At 30.0% G+C, this 23,809-nt stretch overlaps 3 protein-coding genes across 3 annotated transcripts; all 3 read right to left on the bottom strand.

Moving 5' to 3' along the window:
- Nucleotides 1-405: 405 nt before the first annotated feature.
- Nucleotides 406-5,633, bottom strand: TRIADDRAFT_51494 (uncharacterized protein; the record flags this gene model as incomplete). The annotated part of the gene is made up of 11 exons (XM_002108476.1): nt 406-511; nt 674-765; nt 1,003-1,101; nt 1,256-1,326; nt 1,929-2,003; nt 2,270-2,357; nt 2,819-2,887; nt 3,070-3,217; nt 3,551-3,624; nt 4,366-4,461; nt 5,415-5,633. 11 exons carry the CDS (start codon nt 5,631-5,633, stop codon nt 406-408), a joined length of 1,137 nt encoding a protein of 378 aa, XP_002108512.1.
- A 1,614-nt stretch (nt 5,634-7,247) lies between these two features.
- Nucleotides 7,248-13,958, bottom strand: TRIADDRAFT_51495 (uncharacterized protein; the record flags this gene model as incomplete). The annotated part of the gene is made up of 15 exons (XM_002108477.1): nt 7,248-7,283; nt 8,289-8,315; nt 8,724-8,796; nt 8,973-9,056; nt 9,134-9,235; nt 9,372-9,463; nt 9,736-9,834; nt 10,041-10,111; nt 10,683-10,751; nt 11,012-11,099; nt 11,482-11,550; nt 11,926-12,073; nt 12,676-12,749; nt 13,378-13,473; nt 13,728-13,958. 15 exons carry the CDS (start codon nt 13,956-13,958, stop codon nt 7,248-7,250), a joined length of 1,359 nt encoding a protein of 452 aa, XP_002108513.1.
- A 2,983-nt stretch (nt 13,959-16,941) lies between these two features.
- Nucleotides 16,942-22,808, bottom strand: TRIADDRAFT_18628 (uncharacterized protein; the record flags this gene model as incomplete). Its single annotated transcript, XM_002108478.1, has 7 exons — nt 16,942-17,049; nt 17,518-17,624; nt 17,766-17,826; nt 18,181-18,243; nt 18,969-19,064; nt 19,271-19,389; nt 22,607-22,808. 7 exons carry the CDS (start codon nt 22,806-22,808, stop codon nt 16,942-16,944), a joined length of 756 nt encoding a protein of 251 aa, XP_002108514.1.
- Between the last annotated feature and the right edge of the window lie 1,001 nt (nt 22,809-23,809).

Below are 23,809 nucleotides of genomic sequence, written 5' to 3' on the forward strand. Positions count from 1 at the left end.
TACCGAAGATATATAGAAGACTGAATTAAACTTAGAATCTTACACATGAACTTAAATTAAAATTAGCACTTGATCGTAATGCTATACTACCACCCACAGCCATACCGATGATTTGACTTTGATAAAAAATTTATTTGGTCCAAAGAGTTTATTAATATGTAAAGAATTGGAATGATAGTTTTAAATAACTTATTTTATCGTTATTATTAACAGGGTGTTCTGTCAGTAAACAGTTAGGTATAGGAATAATCTTACCCAAGAGAAAAAGCACAAGTAAGTAATCCGGAAGATATCGAATATATGACAAACTTATCATCTGTACTGACGTATTCGCTATATTTTAATTATAAACAACACGAAAATTCATAGTTGAAAGAGAATAAATAAAATCAATTGATTCAATGGTTACCGTGCGACTAAGACTTCTACCATATCAGGATAAGTGGCAACAAGAGAGGAAGCTGCTCCAAGGCCCAAAAATGCTAAGGATGTTACCGTCATTACTAGTGATCTTAGTTTGTAGAAGATAAAAAAGATATTAGTAAGTAGTAAATCATGACACTGGATTACATGCTAGATAATTAATATAAATTCCAAATAACTCAATTAATACTATTAGGATAAAAATAAATTTTGTATATCGATATTGTTATACAATGTGATAGGATCTTACTGATGCATTTTCAGATATGGAGCAGGCCCTAAGAATTGATATGCAATTCCGCAGATAATCATTCCACAAATATTTATCCATCGATACTTTCCCTATATTAAGGAAATAAGAGTCAATTTATTAATATGAGATAGCTTTCATAGAACTACTTTTAGGTAACTTAATAAAAAAATAGATAAATTTTCAATCAATAACTACGCTATTTTTATGTTCTTGTAGCAGAAAAAATGTCTTGTTATACATGAAACAAATCGCCTCCATCTCACTTAATACTAAATATCACCGGTAATGAAAATCGACCGTAAAGTGAATCATTTTTTCAAACCTACCATTTTATCAGTAACATAACCTACAATAATGGTAAACATCATGTATGTTAACGGAAATGCTCCAAATACTGCACCAATCTCAGATTCCGATAGATGGAACTGTTGCATAAATTTGTTAATCATACATCAACCGATAAGTATATACTGATAAGTATTTTAATCATATTTTACATGTGTATCTAGTTAACCAAACGTATGAAGAATTAACAGATGTAGTCTGTAAACGAAAATTGGGAATAGGAAATCGACTAACCGGTTTAAGATGAAATGCTATACTTGGTTCGAGATAGCCTATATAAGTATTTATCAGAGTCATGGCTATATCTATATGGAAATAGATTAAGTTGTCAAAAGCATCATAAAACGCACATTTTTGAAAGCCCATAATTACAATATACAGATAGGGGCGTGCGAATGATAGTTTAACTTCATTTATAGACTGAACTAGTCCTATACCTCATTCGGATATATTATCATTTATAGTTGAATCAACAAAGTCAGTTTATTGGTCAACTTTATGAGTATGAATAAAATCAAACTGCCACCCTCACGATGTTTATAAAATGTAAATATCTAACCATATGAAGTATCTAAATACCGTATGTAGAGAAGATACAGTGATAAACTACAGGTGCTATGAGAGCAATACTTAATAAAGTATGGATTGTGATATATTAAAGTTTAATTGCAAGTAGTAGCAATACTTCTACATATTTTAATAAAGTAGGAATTAATAAGAGTCTAAAAACGCTTCTTATTTAGCTCTGTCCACAACACAAATCTCAGTTAGAAGTTGAGATAAATTCAGCAACTTAGCTATGAACAGTAGATCTATAGCAATCCAGTACAATTTAGAATTGCTAGTTAAGTAGAACTGACAGATTATAGCTTAAATCAAAAGAAATTTAAAACATTTAACTTCTTACATAAGACCATGACACGTGGTATTGTTAAAATTTCCATAGTAGTTCGGAATGATTGAGCTTGTCCGAAGCCTAGAGCTGTAATAAATTTATCAATTCTTTAATATAAATTGAGTGAAGTATGAATATCTACTTAACAGTAATTAATACTCTACTTTATGATGAATTAGCTAGTAAATTCAAATAATACATTGTTAATCGATACAAAATAGTTACTTAGTATTCAGTAGGGTATACTGATGAATGTAGTGAAGATTAATTCATGTAATACATTTTGTATCATCTGAAAAGTTAAACTGCACCATTACGATTACAAATAAGCTGTAATTGCGTATAATACTTACGATAAATAGACGGGAATTTAATGACAGCGAAGCTAATTATTATAAGTAGAATTCCTATAGCTAGAAATGGGGCTTTGAAACCTCTATACTATAATATCCATAATTAAGAGTGATATATATCATCACCATTAGTAAAAGTTCCTGTATGGGTAGATAGAACATTAGTAAACCCTAGCATAATACTGTATCTAAAATTATGTTTATTTATGCCGTATAGTATTTTCAAGCATATTATTAGGCACACGCTATTCAAGATATTATTTTAAGCTTTGTAAATATCGATTATAGGTGTATATATTGCAACTATTTTGATTTCATTCCTGGCGAGGCCATAATAAATACGAATACATGTATTTTCCTGAATATTAATACCATAGTAATTCAATGAAGATACTGTACTTGAAGTTGTAACCATGCAATATAAGTAAAAATATTTATTCAGAATTGTTATTTCGTAACTCATTAATAGTTCCTACTACTCTAAACTTACTTAATAAACTCGTAGTCTACTTGAATCTAAGATATGCAAAATATAAAAGGTAACTTTACCTGATAGAGTACACCACCTATAATGGGACCAAGTATCATACCTAAGCTTAATGAAAATTCTGATAAGCCCTAAAGTAACATTATAATTACCGTGGAAGTTATTCAAATCTTTAATTAAGTGATATTGTTATATTAATGGATCGATTAAGACTATTAATTGTAATTACTTGATGAATCTATGATACAGTATTAGCCAATTAGAAATACAATTAAAATGAAGCCTTTTAAGGAATATTATTTCCCATACTTACGACTGAAGATGCAATAGCATTTTTCTGTATTGAAATTATAAAGACAACGCCGGCAGTTAAATAAAAAGCTGCGCCAACACCTTGTAATGCTCTAGTTATGATGCAAAATATGACAAAGATATTTCGATCGATGATTTGATCTAGCATTCTAAATTAATAAAGGATGTAAAACACAATCTTTACCAATATTATTCCAGCTTTGTAGAATTTATATTGAGAATTGTAACATTAAATTGATTAATTTGTTGGTAATGATTTTAATTACATAAATACATGGATGCAGTAAATGATTATCAGTCATTTTATGGGCACTACTATTATATAGAATAAGTTTGGTCCCATCGTCAATTACGAACCATTTGGGTAAAATAAGGTTATCAGATTACGATTATGTTATTACTGAAAGATTATTAGCCTATTGCATGCTGCTATAGTATAGCTATTATTTAGTGTATTTGTGCATATTATGAATATACTTTACCCAAATATGATTAGGCTTCCACCATCCAAGACCAAACCAATCCAAATAGCCGTTTTAATACCGATTCGAGGTAACTAAAATCCGTTATAGAAGTTATAGATTCAGTATTATAACTAGTAGCAACTTTAGTTGTCATCTAAGACATTCTAATAGCTCTGTCGACAAGTACTGTGTTCTGCAATGATAACAGTTGTCGGTGAATGTAATGCTAAATAGGAAGTAGATACGGTAAGAATTGATGGTGGATATTAATACTAAATCAGGAAGTATTTTGAATGTGACAATAGCTTAAGCGGGGATATTAATATTCAAAATAATCTGTAAAATTGCTTGATTGATTAATTAAAAGTAATGAAGAATTAATATTGTAATTGATGGATGATAAATTAGAAATTATTGTTGTTAACTTATCTGAATATGCTAAATGGTAAAATGTGATACTCAAAGCTATATTAATGGCATTTAGAAATTTATGCCTAGATTGACTCATGCAGTGAATAATATTAATAGTTACTTGCTATAGATTAATAATAGCTTCTTGAACATACTAAGAGGCAAAATCCGAAACTAAATAATTATAGTTAAATCAAAATCTTGAACCCTTACCGTATCAGATCGATTAGTAACGTACTTATAAGATAGTATAATTATACCCATTAATATTAATTATGTTACTATCTATGTAATAAACTAACTCATATACTACGGTAAATAATACATTTAATACTAACAAAAATTAATAATATATTTTATAAATTCTAGTCGCTGAAGTACGATAGTGGCTGAATATAATATTATTTAACTATATAACTTACAAGAATGCCTACAATGATCGATAAGAAAAACTTCGTAAAAGGATACATAGCAAAGATAATGCTTATTTCATATGGATGAACACCTTTATTTTTAGCCTATTTATAAACAATAATGAAAGTAGAATACAATAAGTAAGTTAAAGAGCCGACGCCTTGACTCTTAAATTGCTCTTGGACTAGTTCAGAGAATAATAGCTTCATTCGGTAGATAACTACTTTACTAGCTGATTATTGCAAACACTATGTATCCGTATTTATGTGGAACAATTGTAACAATATTTACAACTGAAATAGAAGGAATTGATTAGTTGAACATTAAAACGGAGAAGATCAATATCAATCAAGATGGATGATACCTAGTTTAGGACGAACGTCACCTTATACCGGTTTAACATACATTAACTACGTATTTATTGTAAAATAACTGTAACAGAATATTTGCAACTGAAATAGAGGGAATTGATTAATGTAACTTTAAAACGGAGAAGATCAATTGCAGTCATGTTGCATTATATCTGATTTAGGGCGATAGTCTCTCTTATACTGTGTTAATATATATCTATTCGTATGTCTATGCAAAATGATAAACTACCGAAGTATTTACAGTTTAAATAAGCCAAGCCTCAAATCGATGCTTCAATACTCTACTTTTGGCATTCGATTAATGAAATGAAAAGTTCTAAACCTGATTAAAGGATCAATTGATTTTCACCTTTCTGAAAATTATTTACATTTTCAACATATTTTATATCGGCAATTGCAAGTAATTATTAATTATGCATTAAGAGAAGTAGTAGATTTGAGGCATTCTGCATCGGTAATAGTAAGTAATTATATGAATACATAATTATATAGTACTTATTATACGTTAAAGGAAGAAATAGACAATATTTAGTTAGGTTCCATTACAAAGAATGAATCAAGTAGAAAATAGAATAGGCTATAAACTATCGTTTTAATCCTTGATTATTTGCCATGTTATCATTAGACTATCTATTTTGATACCTTTAAAGGAAATAATCATTCGATAAACATCTATTTCAACTTACCAATACAGAGAAAAAAGGCGTTAATATAACGTAAGCCATTCCAATAGCTATGTTAGTGAAATATAATATGATTAACAAAATTGCTTTTTTTAATCGTGATAACTCTTTTTCATCCTCACTGTCCATATCGTCATCATGGTCAGCAATGCGGCCTTCTTCCTTACTATTTTTGTATTGCTGACAGTTTAGCTCCGAAAGAATAACTGTCTCCCCTTTCATTTCTATAGCTACAATGAAATCATAAAGATTTTATCGTAGTTACGAAAGGCTAAGATAGAAGTTAAGAGGCAGAAAATAGCGATAACTTCTTGTTTTCTCGAGTAACTTATATAAGAAATCGTTTATTCTATCGTAGGTAATTTACAATCTCATGACCATAATACTAATCCAATATATCGTGAAGGGCAATATAATCAATCACCTGTAAAAAAATGTCTACTATTTCCAGTACATAAAAATTGAATCCTTTACTCTAACGCAATCTAAGTACAAAATAGGTTGATGTCACTATTAGTTAAAAACAGTAAAATGATATTGAATTCTTACAGACGCATCTACTAGAATCAATAAAGATGAATCATTATGAAACCGTATTCACGCTGAGTGATGACTACGCTTGTACTTATAAATGTAAATAAATCATTTGACTAGGCTTAGTTAAGATCACATTCTTATCCTTTATTTAATCTATGCCTAACGTGGAATTCCCTAAAGGCCATATCATGAATTAACACTAGCTCGTTAGAGAATGGCGGAAATGGTCTACTACTCTTCTCTTCATGAAACAGAATTACACGTCAATTCATAAGGGAAAGGATCCATACTATCAGATAATGATGTCATCTATACGTATAATCTTAATCAATTTTAAGTAATATTATGGTAATAGACAAATAGTAACATTCGCAAGGGCTAAAGTATATAGAAATTAGGATTAAGTTAGTTAGTATAATTTTAGACCATTATAAGCTAGAATTTATTCGGATAACTACCGTAGTAATTCATCTATTTATAGGCTATTGTAAACTATCATAATAGGCCTTTATTATTGATATAACGTGAGTATAAGCTAATACGAGATTAGATCGGTGTATTACTATCATTAATTTAGTACAATATTATACTAATCTAACTCGGAAAATCTACCAGTCATTGATTACTAATTGATGGACTTGTTTGCTTATTCAAATAGATTTATTCCAAGACTTTTAAACTCATCAATAAAGGCGGATATTAGTTAATATATAGCTAAATCAATCAATTTCAAGAATAAAGTTGTCTTGAATTTAATTTGATATTATGGAAGCGTTCAGAGCTTGATTTAATAACTATCGATGACACCTAATGGCACTCTATATTTAGAATAGACTCACTCGTTAAAGAGTTGTTAAGAAGGTATTAACACCTAGACATGAACATTTATACTGCGTCGATATGATTGTGTGCTAGTGACTACTATTGAATGTCAGTGACGTCAATATTAAATAATTTTAATTGAGAAATTAGGCAATCGATTCAAGGTAAGTCAATCCAATATAATTATTTATTTTTTAGCTGTCTATATTGGTTTTACAAAGATCGGGAAACTACTTCTTTCTGATTTATGATCACTAAGTCTATGTGCAGTTGATTGTAGAATTACGTAGTTACACTGTTAGGCTATGCTGCCTACAATTTAACTACTGAATATAATTAGTAATTTCGTAGCACGACGAAGGAGAAATACCAAAAATAAAGCTTACCTAATATGCACATTGCACAATACGTAACAACTTTTATTGCTACTATTGATCACCACCATTTTAGTAAGATTGCATATCACAGCATTATTTGTTACTCCAAAGCCTCTCTATACGAAATTTTTAATTTCTGTATTATATGCAAAAATGCATAAATTATTATCAGCCTCACCAATTCTAGAGCATCCTACATAATACCACCAATTTTATATACAGAATGATCACCTAATTAGGTTATCAGATCACACTACAATATCAGTTTTGTAGTATATACGAGTATACAGTGACAAAGATGATAGCCACATACAGAAAATAAGGATAAAATTAAAAAAAGCACGCCTAATAGAACTCGATGGTTTAGAATGTTTTATGAGCTGGAATTCATCTCAATAATCGTTAGCTGATAGATTGATTAGCAGTTACAGATTATAATACAATAAGAGATAAATAACCCTTCAGAAGATGCAGCAGAGTTCAAGTAATCCAATCGATATCTATGAACTTTTTCAACCATAACGCAAATGCGGATTATTTATACTTGCTATCTTAATACAATCTATGCGTTGGATCAGGTAAAATTGATTCTTTTTATGCATCGAAGTGATATCATGTAGATTTATGGGATATTTTAAGATTCATTGCTATTTGCGCAGTCAATGGCAGTCAAAATGATCATAACTATAGCCTAGATAGAAAGAAATCGTAATGAAATAGTCAAGCCAAGTAGGTATCAATGTATTTCGCATAGAAATGACTTTTAACAAATCAACTTGACCAAAGCTTATGTGCATATTTTTTTTGCCAAATATATATATGTTACGGCTAAAGCCCGAAATAAGAGTGCATTTACTTTAAGTAAAATTAATTGCTACAGGGAAAGGAAACAAATCTCGTTTAGTTCTTTTCAGGTATGCAATACAATTAAACACTTCCATACTGCAATGAAATGGTAAAATACGACGAACATTGTACTTAAAGGCACTTACATGGCCGTCTAAAGCTTGAAATTCAAAAGATTTTACTCTTAGTTCGGGTTTTAGTCGTAGAGTATATATATATATATGTAGCTATCGTACTAATATTGTACTAATGTAGTGTATGCTATATTCTAGATTTGAATATTTATATAAATTACCTGTCCTAAGGCTAAGAAACCTAAGACCTATATAGATTAAGAGATCAATTCAATTAGAATAATTATCTTTATTCATGATCGTAAATCAATCGATAAATTAAATTAATACAAAATTAAATTGATCACTCTCATTATCCTTAAGTGTCTGTATGTATACGAATGTAAATTTCTAGATATGGCTAACTATTATGTTCTGCTTCACATATTCGTCTAAGAAAAAAGTTATAGGCAATAAATATTGATAAATTCTAAGACAAAAATAAAGATTGAAAGTTAAGCCTTGGATCAGATTTTTGTTCGTTAGTTTCAACGATTTAGTTGATCGTTGAATATAGTACTTGGGAGTGCGGAAACTTTTAAATTCAATTTAAACCTGAAACAGGCTGCTTTTTGAGGCGAGTAACAATTATCTTATGATTTATTACGCTTTCTTACCGATGAAGTCCAGTTAAAAGCTGCATCTGATTTTAATGCCAAGGCACCACCAATAAGTAGACCCAGGATTTGACTTGATATACGATAGTAAATATAAGGATTTAAGTTTTTAATTTTGATGAAATCTCAATAGCCTATCTATGAATATTATGTATATGTAGTTATTCGTGTAACTTTCTTAATATACAGGTGAAAGACGTAGAAGTTTTGATGAAGTTTGTCTTTTTAAATAACGAGTAAATTATTTACCCCAGTGCAAGACCAGAATTAGCTAATCCAGATGTTAAAGAAAATACCATAAATTTATTTTCATGATTGATCCATTTTTTTTTTCTAATGTAAGATTAAATTATTACTCAAGAGAAAGTACGGACATCCTAGCAATATTTTAATCGATTTTAATATCTAACCGTGAAGTTAGAATTTCTGCCATATCTGGATAACTAGAGACTACTGAAAGAGCGATTGCAAGGCCAATAAATATAAATACGATCACGATTTTTGTAAGGGATCTATCGTAAGAAAACGTAAGCTATTAGCAATTTGCGTTTAATATTATAGCTTAATAGGTTTGCGGTAGTAATGAATAAATTGTTAAAATGATGCAATTGATAAGATATAGATGGCAAACTCGAAAAACGATCTTACTGATGCATTTTCAAGTATGGAGCTGGTCCTACAAATTGGAATGATACAGCAAGAATTATAAATGCGTAAATATTGATCCATCGAAATTTTCCCTAAATTGCGTAGTAATAAAATATTAAAAATAAGAAAAATATCCTGTTGATAGGTATTTTATGACTCGGTTAAGTAGTTTGTGATTACCATTACAATATTTTAAGAAAATTAAATAATTATTAAAAAATTTACTATTTTTTAGCCTATATTAAAGGAGAATGCTATTGAAAATGCGTTCTATAATAGAATGTAATCATTTTATCCACGTTATCATGGTACAAACAATAGATGCAAGAGTAGATCGAAATGAAGACTTGTTAGCTGAACTTACCGTTTTATCGACAATAATGCCAGCAACAGCGCAAAATATCATGTAAGATAACGATTGGATACCATATAATCCACCAATTGCAGATGATGATAGATGGAACTGTCAAGCGTTGTTAATAGTCATTAAATTGAATTGATAAATCCACGTATAACATCAAAATATGAGCAGATGAAGAGTAAACTAGAAAGTTATCTCAATGTAAAAAAACTAGATATAGAATTTTAATAATTATATAGTATAGTCTGAATTACAGATAAATGATTCTATCGCTATCCAAAAGTAAGAAAACGCTAAATTCTATCAACCTGTCTGAGATGAATTGCTATAGTTGGATCCAAAAAGGTTACACAAATTGTTTGCAAGATGATCGTAACGTCTATAAAACCATATCGGAATTAATTATTAATCACATTGTTCAGAATTATTGTAGCAGTGATATCAGCTAATTACAACAGTAACATGTTTCGAAAGTGTGATGGTAATATAAACTCCAGCTCTATGTGACATAGAATAGTCGGCTATACTTAATTAATTAATTGCAGATGATGGTTGGTATGATGAACAGTATGTTTTTACTATTCCTATTAGTATAGTCGCAAAGTGATAATGAATTGAGGCTATACTGATGTAATTGGTTATGGATCATTCTACTTAGTCATAGAACTTATCCAATGTGAATTATCTATAACAGAATAACAAGAATTAAGAAAATAGTTCAGAAGTGGATATTAAAATCACTAAATACTACACATGGTTATACCATCTTCGAATAATAACTCTTGTTAAACCTTTATATATTAGTTATAAAATTGAATTTTGACTCTAACCAATATCAAAGATTATATATTAATACAATTAATTATTGGTACGAATTTGCTTAAATTATTAATTATCTGAAATCTTCCGTATCGTATTAATAGTTATTACTTGATTGATGCAGTTCTTACATAATATTACTACGCGTGGCATGGTTAAAACTTTAAGGAAAGTTTTTAGTGGTGGCGATGCTCTAATATCTGTTAAAAAATGGAGAGGCCTTAAAATTTTTGTAATTGATTATTATTAATTATCAAGTAGTTAGAAAATTACAGATTACAATTAACCAAATAGCGTAGTAAGAGTGACCGCTATAATTTACTAGATAGTTGTTTTTAGATATACAGTAATTACTAAATACTACATTAACGTTAAATTTTCTGGTGTGATCACAATTTACTATATCTCACTTAATCCTTCTGTATATTGTTTCTACATTAGAAATGGAATGGAAACTTACCATGGATACGAGGAAATTTAATGACCAAAAAACTATTGATGACTAGTAAACATCCCAAAGCCAGGAAAGGGGCTTTAAAACCTCCATACTATAACAAGAATGATCGATTTTGAGAATCGAGCAGCAGTTGATTAAATAAAAAAAATTGGGGACAAATCTTATCGAAATAAAAATATTTCCAGAAAAAAAACGGAGGAATGCCACAACTGTCGTGATTGGGCTCTGATACTCTTTTAATCTTAAAGCATATTTTAGTTTTTGGCTTTTGTATAAAATCTTAAACTCTTTCACCGTTATACAGCTTATAAGGGTATTTGTATCATGATAGCTAGTTTAGCCTGATAACCTGCTCTACTATATAACTACTGTAATAATACTATGCAATGGTGATGATAACTGTAATACTACTATGAACAGGCTATTTTACAGAAACATTTATGCAATATTAAATATTATTATTAGTAATTGACCTGATAAAGAACACCTCCTATGATAGGGCTTATTATCAATGCAATTCCAGCAGCAAATTCTATAATTGCCTATAGAAAAATATCGACAAATTTAGAAAGATTAGATGGAAATAAAAAATGAGTCAATAGTCTTGAAACGAATCGTTGATCGAATAGTGATAGTCCTATTCTGCTACACTAATTCTTCATGAAGTCTATTTATTCGATTTTCTTATTACAAATTAAAACTATCTTAGTACTTATTTCCAGCTGTTCTTGATTCATTTAAGTACAATGTTGTAAATAGTCTTAATTTACGGTAAATAGACAAATACATAAAGTCAATGTTATCCTTATCTGGATTCCTTAAATATGTCGTATAGCCTTAATTAACGGTAAATAAATAGATATACTCGTATGAAAATTCAAAATTATCCTTATTATACGCGTATTTTAAGTGCTTACAATTGTCGTTCCAATAGCATCTTGATTGATTGCAATAGCGCAAGCAATACTAGCAGTTAGATGGAGACCTGCGCCAGCACCTTGAAATCCTCTAGTTATGATGCAATACACTACGAAGGTATTTCGATCCAAAATTCTATCTAGAAATCTAGCAATATTGTCAAAATACAATTATTACTATTACATAATAGAAATATTCTCCTTTTTACATTTATTAAAATACAATTATAACTGCATTATTATATGGTGGAAGTATTCTCTTTTAAAATTTATCAAAATGCAATCATTACAGTACATGATGGAAATCTCCTCCTTTAATATTTATCAAAATGCAATCATAACTATTATGTGATGCAATACTATTACATAATGGAAATGTTACTTTGAACGTTATTAATATGGTTTAATAACAAATATATTGTCTTTCGAAAATATTGTAGCTCTTTAACTGACATAGAAGATTTTACGGTCCAGTTATGTAGAGAATCATAGCTAGAAATCGATTCCATTAGGAGTATAGATGATAGTGCTGTAATCCTAAGCTGTGATGTGAATAGTTTAAACAATGAGAAAGAAACTGCTTTATGACTAGGACGTTGCTGTCTGTGACAGCTTATAGTTTACTAATTGTGATCGAGGATTATATTAGTTAACAATCATAGCCAATAGTCCGCAATAAGAAGATTTAGCCAGTTATGCTGATATCATAATCAAATAGAACTATATGCACTCTATAAATCCAAATCTTACGCAAAGATGATCAAGCCACCACCTTCCAATATCAAACCCATCCAAATAGTAATATTAACTCCCACTTGAGGCAACTAAAATCAATATTCAAAATAGGTTTATTTATTTAAGTCTATGAAGCTAAGATATGACTAGTTAGAGTAAGCCTAATAGCTCCAGTTAGATATCCTATCTTGTTGATCCTTTAAATATTATTATTGTACAACGAAAATTTTAGGATGCAAAGCGATTAAATACAGCAATGACTTAAAAAAATATAGAAAACAGCGTTCTATCATCTAATTAAACCCTCTAAACTAATTTGCAATATCTTAGACTTTTAGTGATGTTTCGATAGTAAAAATTAAAGAAAAATACATAAAAGTTTCTATAGAACAATCTAAAACCTATCCGTATGATTTCATGTCAAATAATATTTTGTTGTATTCTTAGATACTATCACAAGTCGATAGATCTATGATCAAAGCAGATCAGGGAATGATAACGTCATGAAGAAAGAATCAAGCCTAGTTTATCAACAATCCGAAACGATTAAGTGATCATATAGAGGATTCTTAAGAAGGTGGTAAAGAGTAGATTGAATATTAACATTAAGGTTATAATGCTAGCGTAAGAAATGACTAAAATTAGCTACTACATGGTTGTATATAATACAGTTTTGGCATGATCTCATCATGGATATCAGTTTAGATTGTCACTTACATAGAGGCCAATGACTGTCGACGACAAAAACTTCATCAGTGGGTAAATTGCAAAAATGATAGCAATTTCATAAGGATAGATATGCCTATTTACCGCCTAAATGGAAGAAAATAATTTACGCTTGATTATGTTGTCGAAATTAATACTTGGAGCATGAGAAAGTGGCAATAGTCAAGGCACCAAGTGTTAAAGAGAATGTTATCATTGCTGATGTAGAAATGAGTTTACTGCTTCACCTTATTTTAAGAAATGAAAGTTTATGGATACTAATAATGTTATTAATGGCTAATGTACTCACATTTAACGAGCAGTAGTCGGCTAATTTATCATTAATACAATGTGTAACTTACTACTACTGGGAAAAAGGACGCCAAAAGTACTAGAGCCATCGCTCCACAGCCAGTTATGTAAGATAACGTGGCTAAGAAGACCTTTTTACTTCTTGATGACAACTGATCTCTATTCTCTTCATCATTATTATCACCAGGATCTTTCACGACTGCATTAGCTTCCTGATTTCCGTAAGAATCTAAATAATCTTCACTTTGATTTAATAATTTCAATTTTTGATCGTCTTCCATAGTTTTTAATATAGGTCAAAATATAACCCAATGATAACCCTGCCCTTAGCCAATTGAATATAATAAGTAGAAAGAAAATTTTGCCTACGAATCATTCATGATCGTTGAAGTAAAATTGAAGTAATAATCTCTCCTAAGAGAATATAAATAAATAAATAGTAAACTTCTAACGGTCTTCCTGGAACGGCTAATACAGTATATGAAAAAAATCCCTAGCGTAGAGACATCATCGTGCACTACTATCAATTATAATTATTAATCGCTTTTTTGATCGAAGGAATTGGAAATAAGCTAGTTCTTGAATGCACGAATTCGTTCAAGATAAACCAGAACAAGTTATTCTATTTCTGACATTGTAATACTCTACTTATTCATATTCTACCAATTTAGCGTCATAAGCTGATGCTTAGCGTCTATTTATAGTCAATTCAAAAACGAGCAAATAATTCTATTGACTAAGAATACAATGCCTCAGCTATTCTATCTGGTCCTATTCCACTGAGATAGAAGTAAGAATATCTAATTGTATGCATTACCAATTATCATGAGATGCTTTTGTTCCGTTGCTTATTTTGTTGTATTTCTATTTAGCTACATCGACTGCATAAATCGAAGGATAAAAATTGTAATAGACGAAAGTAATCGGCTAGAATACTTCCTAGATCAAGGAACAGGCATGTCGCCAAAGTAGATGTATAAGAACTCTGTAGAAGGAGAATTTATATATCATTCGAATTAAGTTGCGTCGATTTTATAGTCAAATGGAAGAGGAATAAAATTGTTCATATAGCAACTTGGTTTATTCACACGCGATATGATGATGCAACGATCTACTTTGCGGGTTTAATTATCGCTTTCCTATCTTAAATCTATTTGAGTAGATTTCATAAAGCCTCAAAACAGTGTTTTAATCATATTCTTTCCAGTTATATTCAGTCAAGGCTATTACATCATTTACTTGTAAATTAAAGCAAATTGGCGAAAAGCTTAAAATCTGCCTAGAGCTAGTAAGCAACAGGTGATTGTCATGGCTGCAAATTCTAGTGCATCATCAGCATTACCTATCGGTGGCTGATGTTGGAATTAGTCAGTTATCATATCGGACGATATAATTGAGAAATTATGTATGTTTTATTTCCTAGGTAAAGCTATTCAATCTGCTCCTTGGTAGTAAAAAATTGAGATTTTTATAAAGTTTATTAGGCTATTGCTATTCGTTAAACGAATAGTTGTGTTGGCTACTCCATTACATCAGATGTACTCATTATAGGGCATGTCGGATTAAAGAAGGACTACCGTAATTGCACATTAGATCAACAGTATATTTGAAGTAAGCTATCAAGAGAAATTATTTACCGTATTTCTACAGCTTAGTATCGAGAGAGTAGCATAGAAAAGTCTGATTCTTCATAATTATATACAAGATGAGTTGCCGTTTGAATATTGATTAAAGATCGATTTTATTATTAATTTCGATTTCATTCATATATTGAAACATCAATCTTGAATTTTACCGAAGGTCAATTTTAACTAATCTCCTGTTATGGACGAATAGTGTTAAAAAGTTCAAGTTACTAGCTAAATTAGATTGAGTAACTATGTTTAGATCCACGTGATATCTTAATGTTTCATTAAGTTAATACAGAGATATTTTTATTGAGGAACAAGTATCGTATTCGATACAGAGGTAACTATAGTAGATCGACATATTAGATGTAAAGTATCAACAATAACTGCAGTAATCGAACTATGGAGGGAAGTAACGATATTTACACCTTTAGAATAGAACATATAAAGACATTATAATTGCACAACTTTATGTAAGAAGGTATAAATAGCATTGACTTTCCTTTATGTCTCAGATACTACCATATAGTACAGTAATTCTTTCTTCTGCTCAGTTATTTTTATGGTATTTCACGATCGACTACTATCAATGTACTACCTTGCACGAAATTGTATCCCGACAAGATTATTTTTTAAGTTGATGAAAACCATTTGTACTTATCGTACTGTATCTTGTATCCTTATAAAAATATTATTAATGTTTTGCCAACAATAAAGAAAGAATTAGGAAACTATCAAAACATGTTCATTATTGCACTGTTGGAAAGTGTATAGCTCATAGATAATCTGAATTTCAGCTAATAGCTATTGCTTTCTATTTAATTTGATTATAATTATTACTGCCCTCCAAATTTCACCGTGTTATGAAACTAAAAATTTTCAACGTGAAATGAGTTATCGGTGTTTGATACTGATTTTTTGGTAAATCCTGCAAACATTCTTGCTAGGTTGTAATATAAGATTTATTCGCCTACAACCTAAAAAATTGCTTAATTGGTATATTTCGTGTGTGATATTAATTTGTTATAGCGCAAAAGTCTTCTTAATCAAAATGGAATCAATTCTAGCAAAGTAAAATTATGAAGTAAATCAGATACTGTAAACGTATACCATTCTTAACAAGTTTATAGTAAATTTACCGCTTTGATAGAATTTGCTTTCAGTAGTTCATTTCTATCTGTATTTAGCAATAAGCTACAGGGTACACTTTAATTATTTCTACGGAAGTAACTTGTTCAACTGCACTAGTCTAGCAGGATTTTTAGAAAATTTCGATTATATAACAATGGCTATGCTTGTAAAAGCATATCTGTATGCAAGTTAGCTTAGCTTGCAAGTAAATTTGATTAGCATTATATTTGAACCTTTTTTGATAAAAAATTTTTAAATAGAGTAAATTATTGCTTTCAATCAACATTTGAATCATATAACGGAATTACCACTATTGCAAAGCGTATATAAATGTCATTTAGTCTTTAACTAAAATTACTATCGCTATTATACGTGTACCTTTATTGGATGAAAAATTGTGGATAGAGAAAGATTAACAGTTATAAGGCAACTTATAGAACTAAATTTAATTTGATTTTTATAGACATTTTATTTTTCTGAATTCGTCTTCATATTGGTATTTGATTTATGGCCGAAAAGTGGATCGAATTTGGCGATTGTTCAACGATTGGACTGGCCTAAAGTTATCCATCATCTTGCCATCGCGTGATTGTAAATCACGGAATGCTGTAATCTATTTGGAACGAATCCACAAGGAAATTAAATCAATACATAAGTTATTAAGATCTGTTGATGTAGAATTACTTCGTATAACTTGATAACGATGCTTTTCCTACTATTATTGATTACCCTCAGATGGTGCTAAGTTCCTTTTATATGTAACTTCACGGGTAATGCGAGAATTAAGTTTAAATTGAGCAAGCCTAATTTCCATATAGTCCGTATAATATGGTATTGTATACGATATTCAGAAGTTGATAAAGTATAGTAATATATCAGGTGATATACTGTATAATTCTGTTCTATCATTATCAGAGTCTATTGATATGATTATGTAACATAACCTGCTGTGAATTCATACCGTAATACTTAAGAGTCGGTAGGACGTTATAACTAAACTCTGATCATTTGGATGAAATTATTCAAGAATATCATTATAATATTCCAGTAAATATTGGATTGAAATGTATAGTTAACATACTTGTTCAGAGGAAATTTCGATCGGATCTCGTAAAACTATCCAGGTAACATTTTCGGTACAGGGTGGTGTTGTTAGAGATCCTTGATAAGTCCAGTAAGCGTTGCGACCTAAGTTATGAAGAAAGAGATTCTTGCTTGTAGTCAAATTAATTATAGGATATCAATCATTGAATGTTCGATATTTAGCTTTTGCAGCGTAGGATAGTCTATTGCATAAGGTGTCTATCTAAAGGAAGATAGATAACTCACCTTGGGGATTAGGTAATAAGTCTTCGGGGTTAAAACTGCTAATCTTAACAGCTTCATCATTCTGTATTCAGTTATAACGTTAAAGAGAAAACAGATCGTCAATTGCAAATGCTTCTATGTAATCATAATTGTGTAATGATTGAGAATATGTTATGGAATCAAGAAATTTTTAGAATTATTAAATAGTTAACGGAACTACTACAATAATTTATGTATACGAGATATGCTGTATAGCATACAGTAACTTAATTATCATATAAACGGTATGTGGGTATTTAAGCATGTTATAATTTAAATTCAATTAGCAAATATTATAATTACTCTGTCTATGAATTTTGCAGCTAATGATAATCAAAGTTTAGGTACAGAGATTTATAATAAGACCTGTCTACTTGTATACGATATAACAAATTACCTGATGAGTTATTTTATGCAGTTGATCAACAATGGCTTGAAGCTTATCATGATGAGATCCAATCTATGAGGTATAATTAAATAGTGTTAGAGATTAAGCATTGCATAAATCATGCAATTGATCGGATAGTATTAATAAATAGGACAAAGTGGTATACGAGCAAGATACTACATATAGAATTGTTTATAATGCTAACTTTATCACTGATTAGCAAATTAATAGAGCACGATAAAGCTGGACTAAAATGCACTCTCAAGTAGTGATACTTAAATACTATTATGCTGTATTCATGCTCTTATTAGATCAGCTTTCATCAGTAAATTCCTTATAGCTAATGATCACTATCAAGTAGAGATAATAACGAAGATGAAGTGGTAATAAGTAGAGGAATTCTCCGGTTGCATCAGCTTACAGTGGGTAATTCATTATAACCAAACATAGAAACTAGTGAGTTGTAGTGTATCGAAATTCATCTTATTTTTAGTAGAAATATGCTAATGATTTATGACATGATATTAATAAGTTTATAACGCTTTTGATCTGCCCAAGAATTATTAGCAATTATGAGAAATGTAGCAATATACTAGAGGTAAATAAAATAGAGAAAATACACGTCAACATTGATATTCTAGACATGCTTAATAAATTATAATTATCTATGAATTATTTATACAGCACTTTAAATTAATTTTAGTACTTTTTGGTAGACACAGTACGATAATTGCAATAATGAGAAGGCCGATGTTGATAAAAAAGTCATCGAAAATAAAGTATGAAGCTGCTTTTACCTTGGTAAAGACTCCGATTACCGCTAAACCGTGCGGTTGGCTAAAAGCTTCGGTGACATTCTTGTACAGGGTTTTATTCCAATGGACCAAGTGAATCTGTTTCATATTAACGATACAGAATAAGATTAGAAGAGAAGTTTATTTTATATTCACGTTAGATTTTAAGTGATATTAAAATGAAAATTACAGCTAAGGCTATCTATAGTAATTAATTTTTGGAGTTGATTACAATTTAGGTTTTAGATTATTTCCTCTCACGTTATTTAATAGTATTTTCAGTCATTTCTATTGCTATAAATTACCTCCATTGCATGTGATGTCTTATTAACGGTATGCTCAGAGCCACGATAATCTTCCTTTCCCCAATGTGCATGAAACTGAACTAGCTCATATTCATAGCTTAGAGGTCCATCTTGAATTACTAGAATTATACAAATCATATTGTAGTAGCATAATTGATGGATTAGTTTAATTAAGATTATACTATATGGAGAATGTTCTATCACTGCATTACGTCTAATAAAATTGAAGTAGGCATAATCAGGTTTAAGATAAAAAAAAAATAGAGAAAAGCTATTTAAATATCCCTTGTTCTGGTGATCGAAAGGTATGATATATAAATACTAGCAATTTCTTGTTTTGAAAATGAATGAAGGACACTGCTGTAAATTGATAAAAGAGTTTTGAAATTGTTGTAATGTATTTATAACGATACATCAGGGTGCTAAGTTTTCGTATTGCAAAACGAAAACGAGCTAAGATCGTATCTAAATAGCAAATATCTAGATGTTAGCTGATTTTAGGTCCATAGATATTAATATCAGATCGTCAATTTTTTATCGTTAGTTAAAATTCAGGCAATTTATAACCTTGGGACGTATGCAATCGATAAATATCTAGATATAAGTTCAGATTTGCGGGTATTGAATATTTTAATAAAATATCAACTTTTCTAATTCGTTAAATAAATCTTGAAACTTGACAACCTTAGATAACGCACATCAATTTGTCGATGATGCTCTAGAGAAGGCAAAATAATATTTACTTTTTACCACTGCAATAAACTCAAGCAGGATAGGTTTATTTTGTTATTTGGATTAGTAATATAGTTCTGCAGAGAATATTGGAAATTTGATACAATTATGGATAAATGTAATATTTGATAAAGATATGGCTGTCATTGTGAATAAGTTAATCGTTATAGTCCATTTATATAGGCAAGGGCTCTAAATCTATACTTATGTACGTGTATTATTTCTAATTTCTTAACTTCGATCGTCGAATAACTAAATTTTTCTGGCTATAGTTCCTTGGTCAGATCCATATGATAATGAAATATATTATTCTTAGAAATTATGCTAAATCAGTATCTGCTACAGAATAGCTATGCTCTGTCTTACTCGTAGGTCACCACGACACGCTTCTTATCACTAGTGAAAATGAAACTGTTAACTTTTAAAGTTAAAATAAATTACAACTGTCGCTACTACCTTTGGTAAATTGCCAAGCACTACCTTTTAACCTATGATAAATTAGGCGATATTTGTGAAGCAGAATATTATTTTTTAAAAGTTAAAATAAATTTATGATAGGTGCAATTACTTGGATAAATAACCAAGCTCCATCTAAGCTAATGATGGTACGTCAAATATTACGAATAGAAACATAATTAACATTAAAGATAAAGTAAATTATGATAGTGCTCTTGCCCTCATTTTTAAGATGTGTCTTAAGTAATGACAATATATTTAATGTCTTGATAGAAATTATAAATATCCTATTTAATACAAATAACTGTTAGTAATTCAGTGTTGGCCAACGCCCATGGACTTTATACTATAAATAAATTTATAGCTATCCAATGATGATATCAGAATTTTTACCTTCTGCAATATACAACTTAGCTTATCTGATATTAGAGGGAAAGGTGAGGTAGAATATTCCTCCGAGATTATTTTGTGTAGTAATCAATACTTCATATTATAAACCTTTATTTTACTGTATCATTCGAGTCTATTACTACTTAATTGCTATTTCTATTTAATTTGCCTAAGAATCTTTTCGATGCATATATGATCTCAGTTATATTTCATGATAGTTATTTATACAGACTGTAACATATAGGGCAAGAATCAATTTTGTAGTTTTTTCGGCTATTGAACCTATGCATACTAAAAATTAAGAAAAGTTTTGACCAAAGTCATGCAATTTTATCCATACTAGTAAAAGTTTTTAATGATCCTGGCTTGCAAAAATCTTTTTAAATTTTTGCTGCTAGATATCATTTTTTGGTGATGAATTATTAGAGGTAAAGTGTAGCAATATAAAATTATATTTATAGTTTCCGGTTTTATAGTCATTGGTTAAAAGTAGATCTCAATATTAGCTAGATGTATCAGTACTGAAGATATTGGAACTTTTTTGACCTATCACAGCCTCAGAAACCACTCTAGATACGTGTTAGATCGTAGCTTTACTTGATGATAACGAATTATTTCGACCCAGAGATAGATAGAGAGAATTAATTTAGTCATTTTAATTTACGCTTAAAAATTTAAATCCAAGTTTGATCTACTTGTCTCAAGTCTTGTTGAAAGTTTTTATTACCCAATGAGTAATACATATGTCTTTAGATTTACCCCAGGTATCGTATGATGCTATTCTATGCCAATCAATTATTCTGTAGACTGTAATAATACAGCAAGGATTAATCTTGTCGTTTAGATTATGGGGTAGGTACTTAAAATGAGGTCTGCGTTTTCAAATGCCGATCGTCTAAATTGTCGATCTCTAAGTTAGAGTTGTATCCTATCTCGTGATAGATAATATCAGGGCAAAAAAGATCAGGAAAGAGTAAACATTTATCACGTTATTGATATAATCTATCTCCATATCAATAAGCTGCAAATGAAAGAGATGACTACGTAAAACAAATAGTCATGATCAACAGGGAATAATTCCGGCTATTTGATGATGATTACGAAGACATGATATTGAGTGGATGCTGCAGTCATCTTATTTGCTTTTCTATCTAATTATGTTTTAGCTTATCTTGCTGAAATTATCAATGAGAGCAGAAGATTTATAATGTCATATACAGCATATCGTTCTTATTCGTATCCATCTCTTAGCTACTGTAAATGTCATATACATGTGCAGACGAAGGTCTATTGATGAACTGTAGATGGTTTTTTGGGGCGATATTTTAACTTTTTCTTCATTATCGAAGGCGAAATTAAACATAAATGATAGGTGGATAGGATTATAAATCGCTAACATTTTATCATGTATAGGTAGATGTACTGTATTTAGTTTAATCTATTCATTGACTGATATTAACTTGGAAATCTTGATTTTTTCTCAGTAAGATGGGTTGCAATTATTACAAGCACATGATTTGGACTGTTTCAACATTTCAATTTGACTCATACTGTTCTACATTTCTTGTATAAGAGTAGACGTAACTAGATCTGCCATGATCTAGTATTACTTATTCAGTAAGTAATTAAAAAGAAGTTGTAATAGATAAATACAGTAAAAAAAGAAACTTTAAAATTGGTGAGGGATAAAGAACTGATGCAAACGTAATGGTTGCTTCTTTAAACGAAGATTAATGTCTTAGTTATCATTTTACTGACCACAATCTTGACCAAGAGCAACCATAAAGGAAGAACCCGTGTTGGTGAGTAGGCTATCCGAGCATGGAGAATAAGTGATTTTCAGTGGATGATCAAGTAAATCTTGTTGAAAGATTTGCTGGCTACATTCTATATCTATTGGAGATTGGTAATGACCATTAGCAAGAGGATAATCGTTATGCCACTTTTCTGGACCTAGCATCGATTAAGAATAGAATAAGATAAGTTAGTTTTACCGATCCTTTTGATGGAATCTATTAAATTGTAGGATAATCTGCACGATCTTACAGTATAAATAAGAATTAAGCAATTATCTTATCGATATTTGATGTAAGACCTTGATCAGTATAGTTCCAAACCATTGCAATTGTAAACGACTCAGAATAAGGTAAAATATCGAATTTTATTACTTCTAGAAGAAAAGGATAAATAACAATAAGACTATAGGATATCAGCGACAAATAATCCAATGTCGAAGATTAAGTAATAATTAATCGAACCGAGCACAAATTCGATGTCCAAGTAAATTCTTCTTCTATCCGCAAACTAATCTTGCAAGATTGGATACTGATGCCGATTGAACAGAAGCCAATCCAACCAATTCGAATTGGAATCAATATGAAAAAATAGTTGAATGGCTGTCGTTTTATTGAATTAGAATCTTAGCAAAGGGTCAGCTTAGCCTTTGTCTGCAAGCTAGAAAGGCCCAGGAAGCAATCAATCCTATTAACAATTAATAACAATAAACTGTTAAATAGTATATGGAAATAATAATGTTGTACCTATATAACCTTGTCCATATTCATTGTGATTGGCTACTCAATAATATGGATTCCAAATAAGAAAAATAAAGGCCGAAAATTAAGCATGCGTGCTGCTGATTCCAATCGTCTTCATGGGGCGGCAATTTATGCTAATATCAAGAAAGGTGGAGGTAGAATTGATACCCGAATAAAGTTGTAGATATAACTGGAAAGATGTTATGATCGTATATATATTTATTAGTCTAGGTAGGATAAGGTTGTACAGAATCATTTGTTGTAAGTATTGCAGTAAATATTTTGATATATATTGTATACAGTATATGTGTTGAAGTCAATGCTAGCAATGCCAAATTGCCTATATATGCTGATATATACTGTATGTTATACAACATAATAGCTAATCCAAAATAATGAGAAGTAGGTAGGGACATGTAATATG

The sequence above is a fragment of the Trichoplax adhaerens genome, genomic scaffold (genome assembly GCF_000150275.1).
Source record: "Trichoplax adhaerens TRIADscaffold_1 genomic scaffold, whole genome shotgun sequence".
In the NCBI taxonomy this organism is placed as follows: domain Eukaryota; kingdom Metazoa; phylum Placozoa; class Uniplacotomia; order Trichoplacea; family Trichoplacidae; genus Trichoplax; species Trichoplax adhaerens.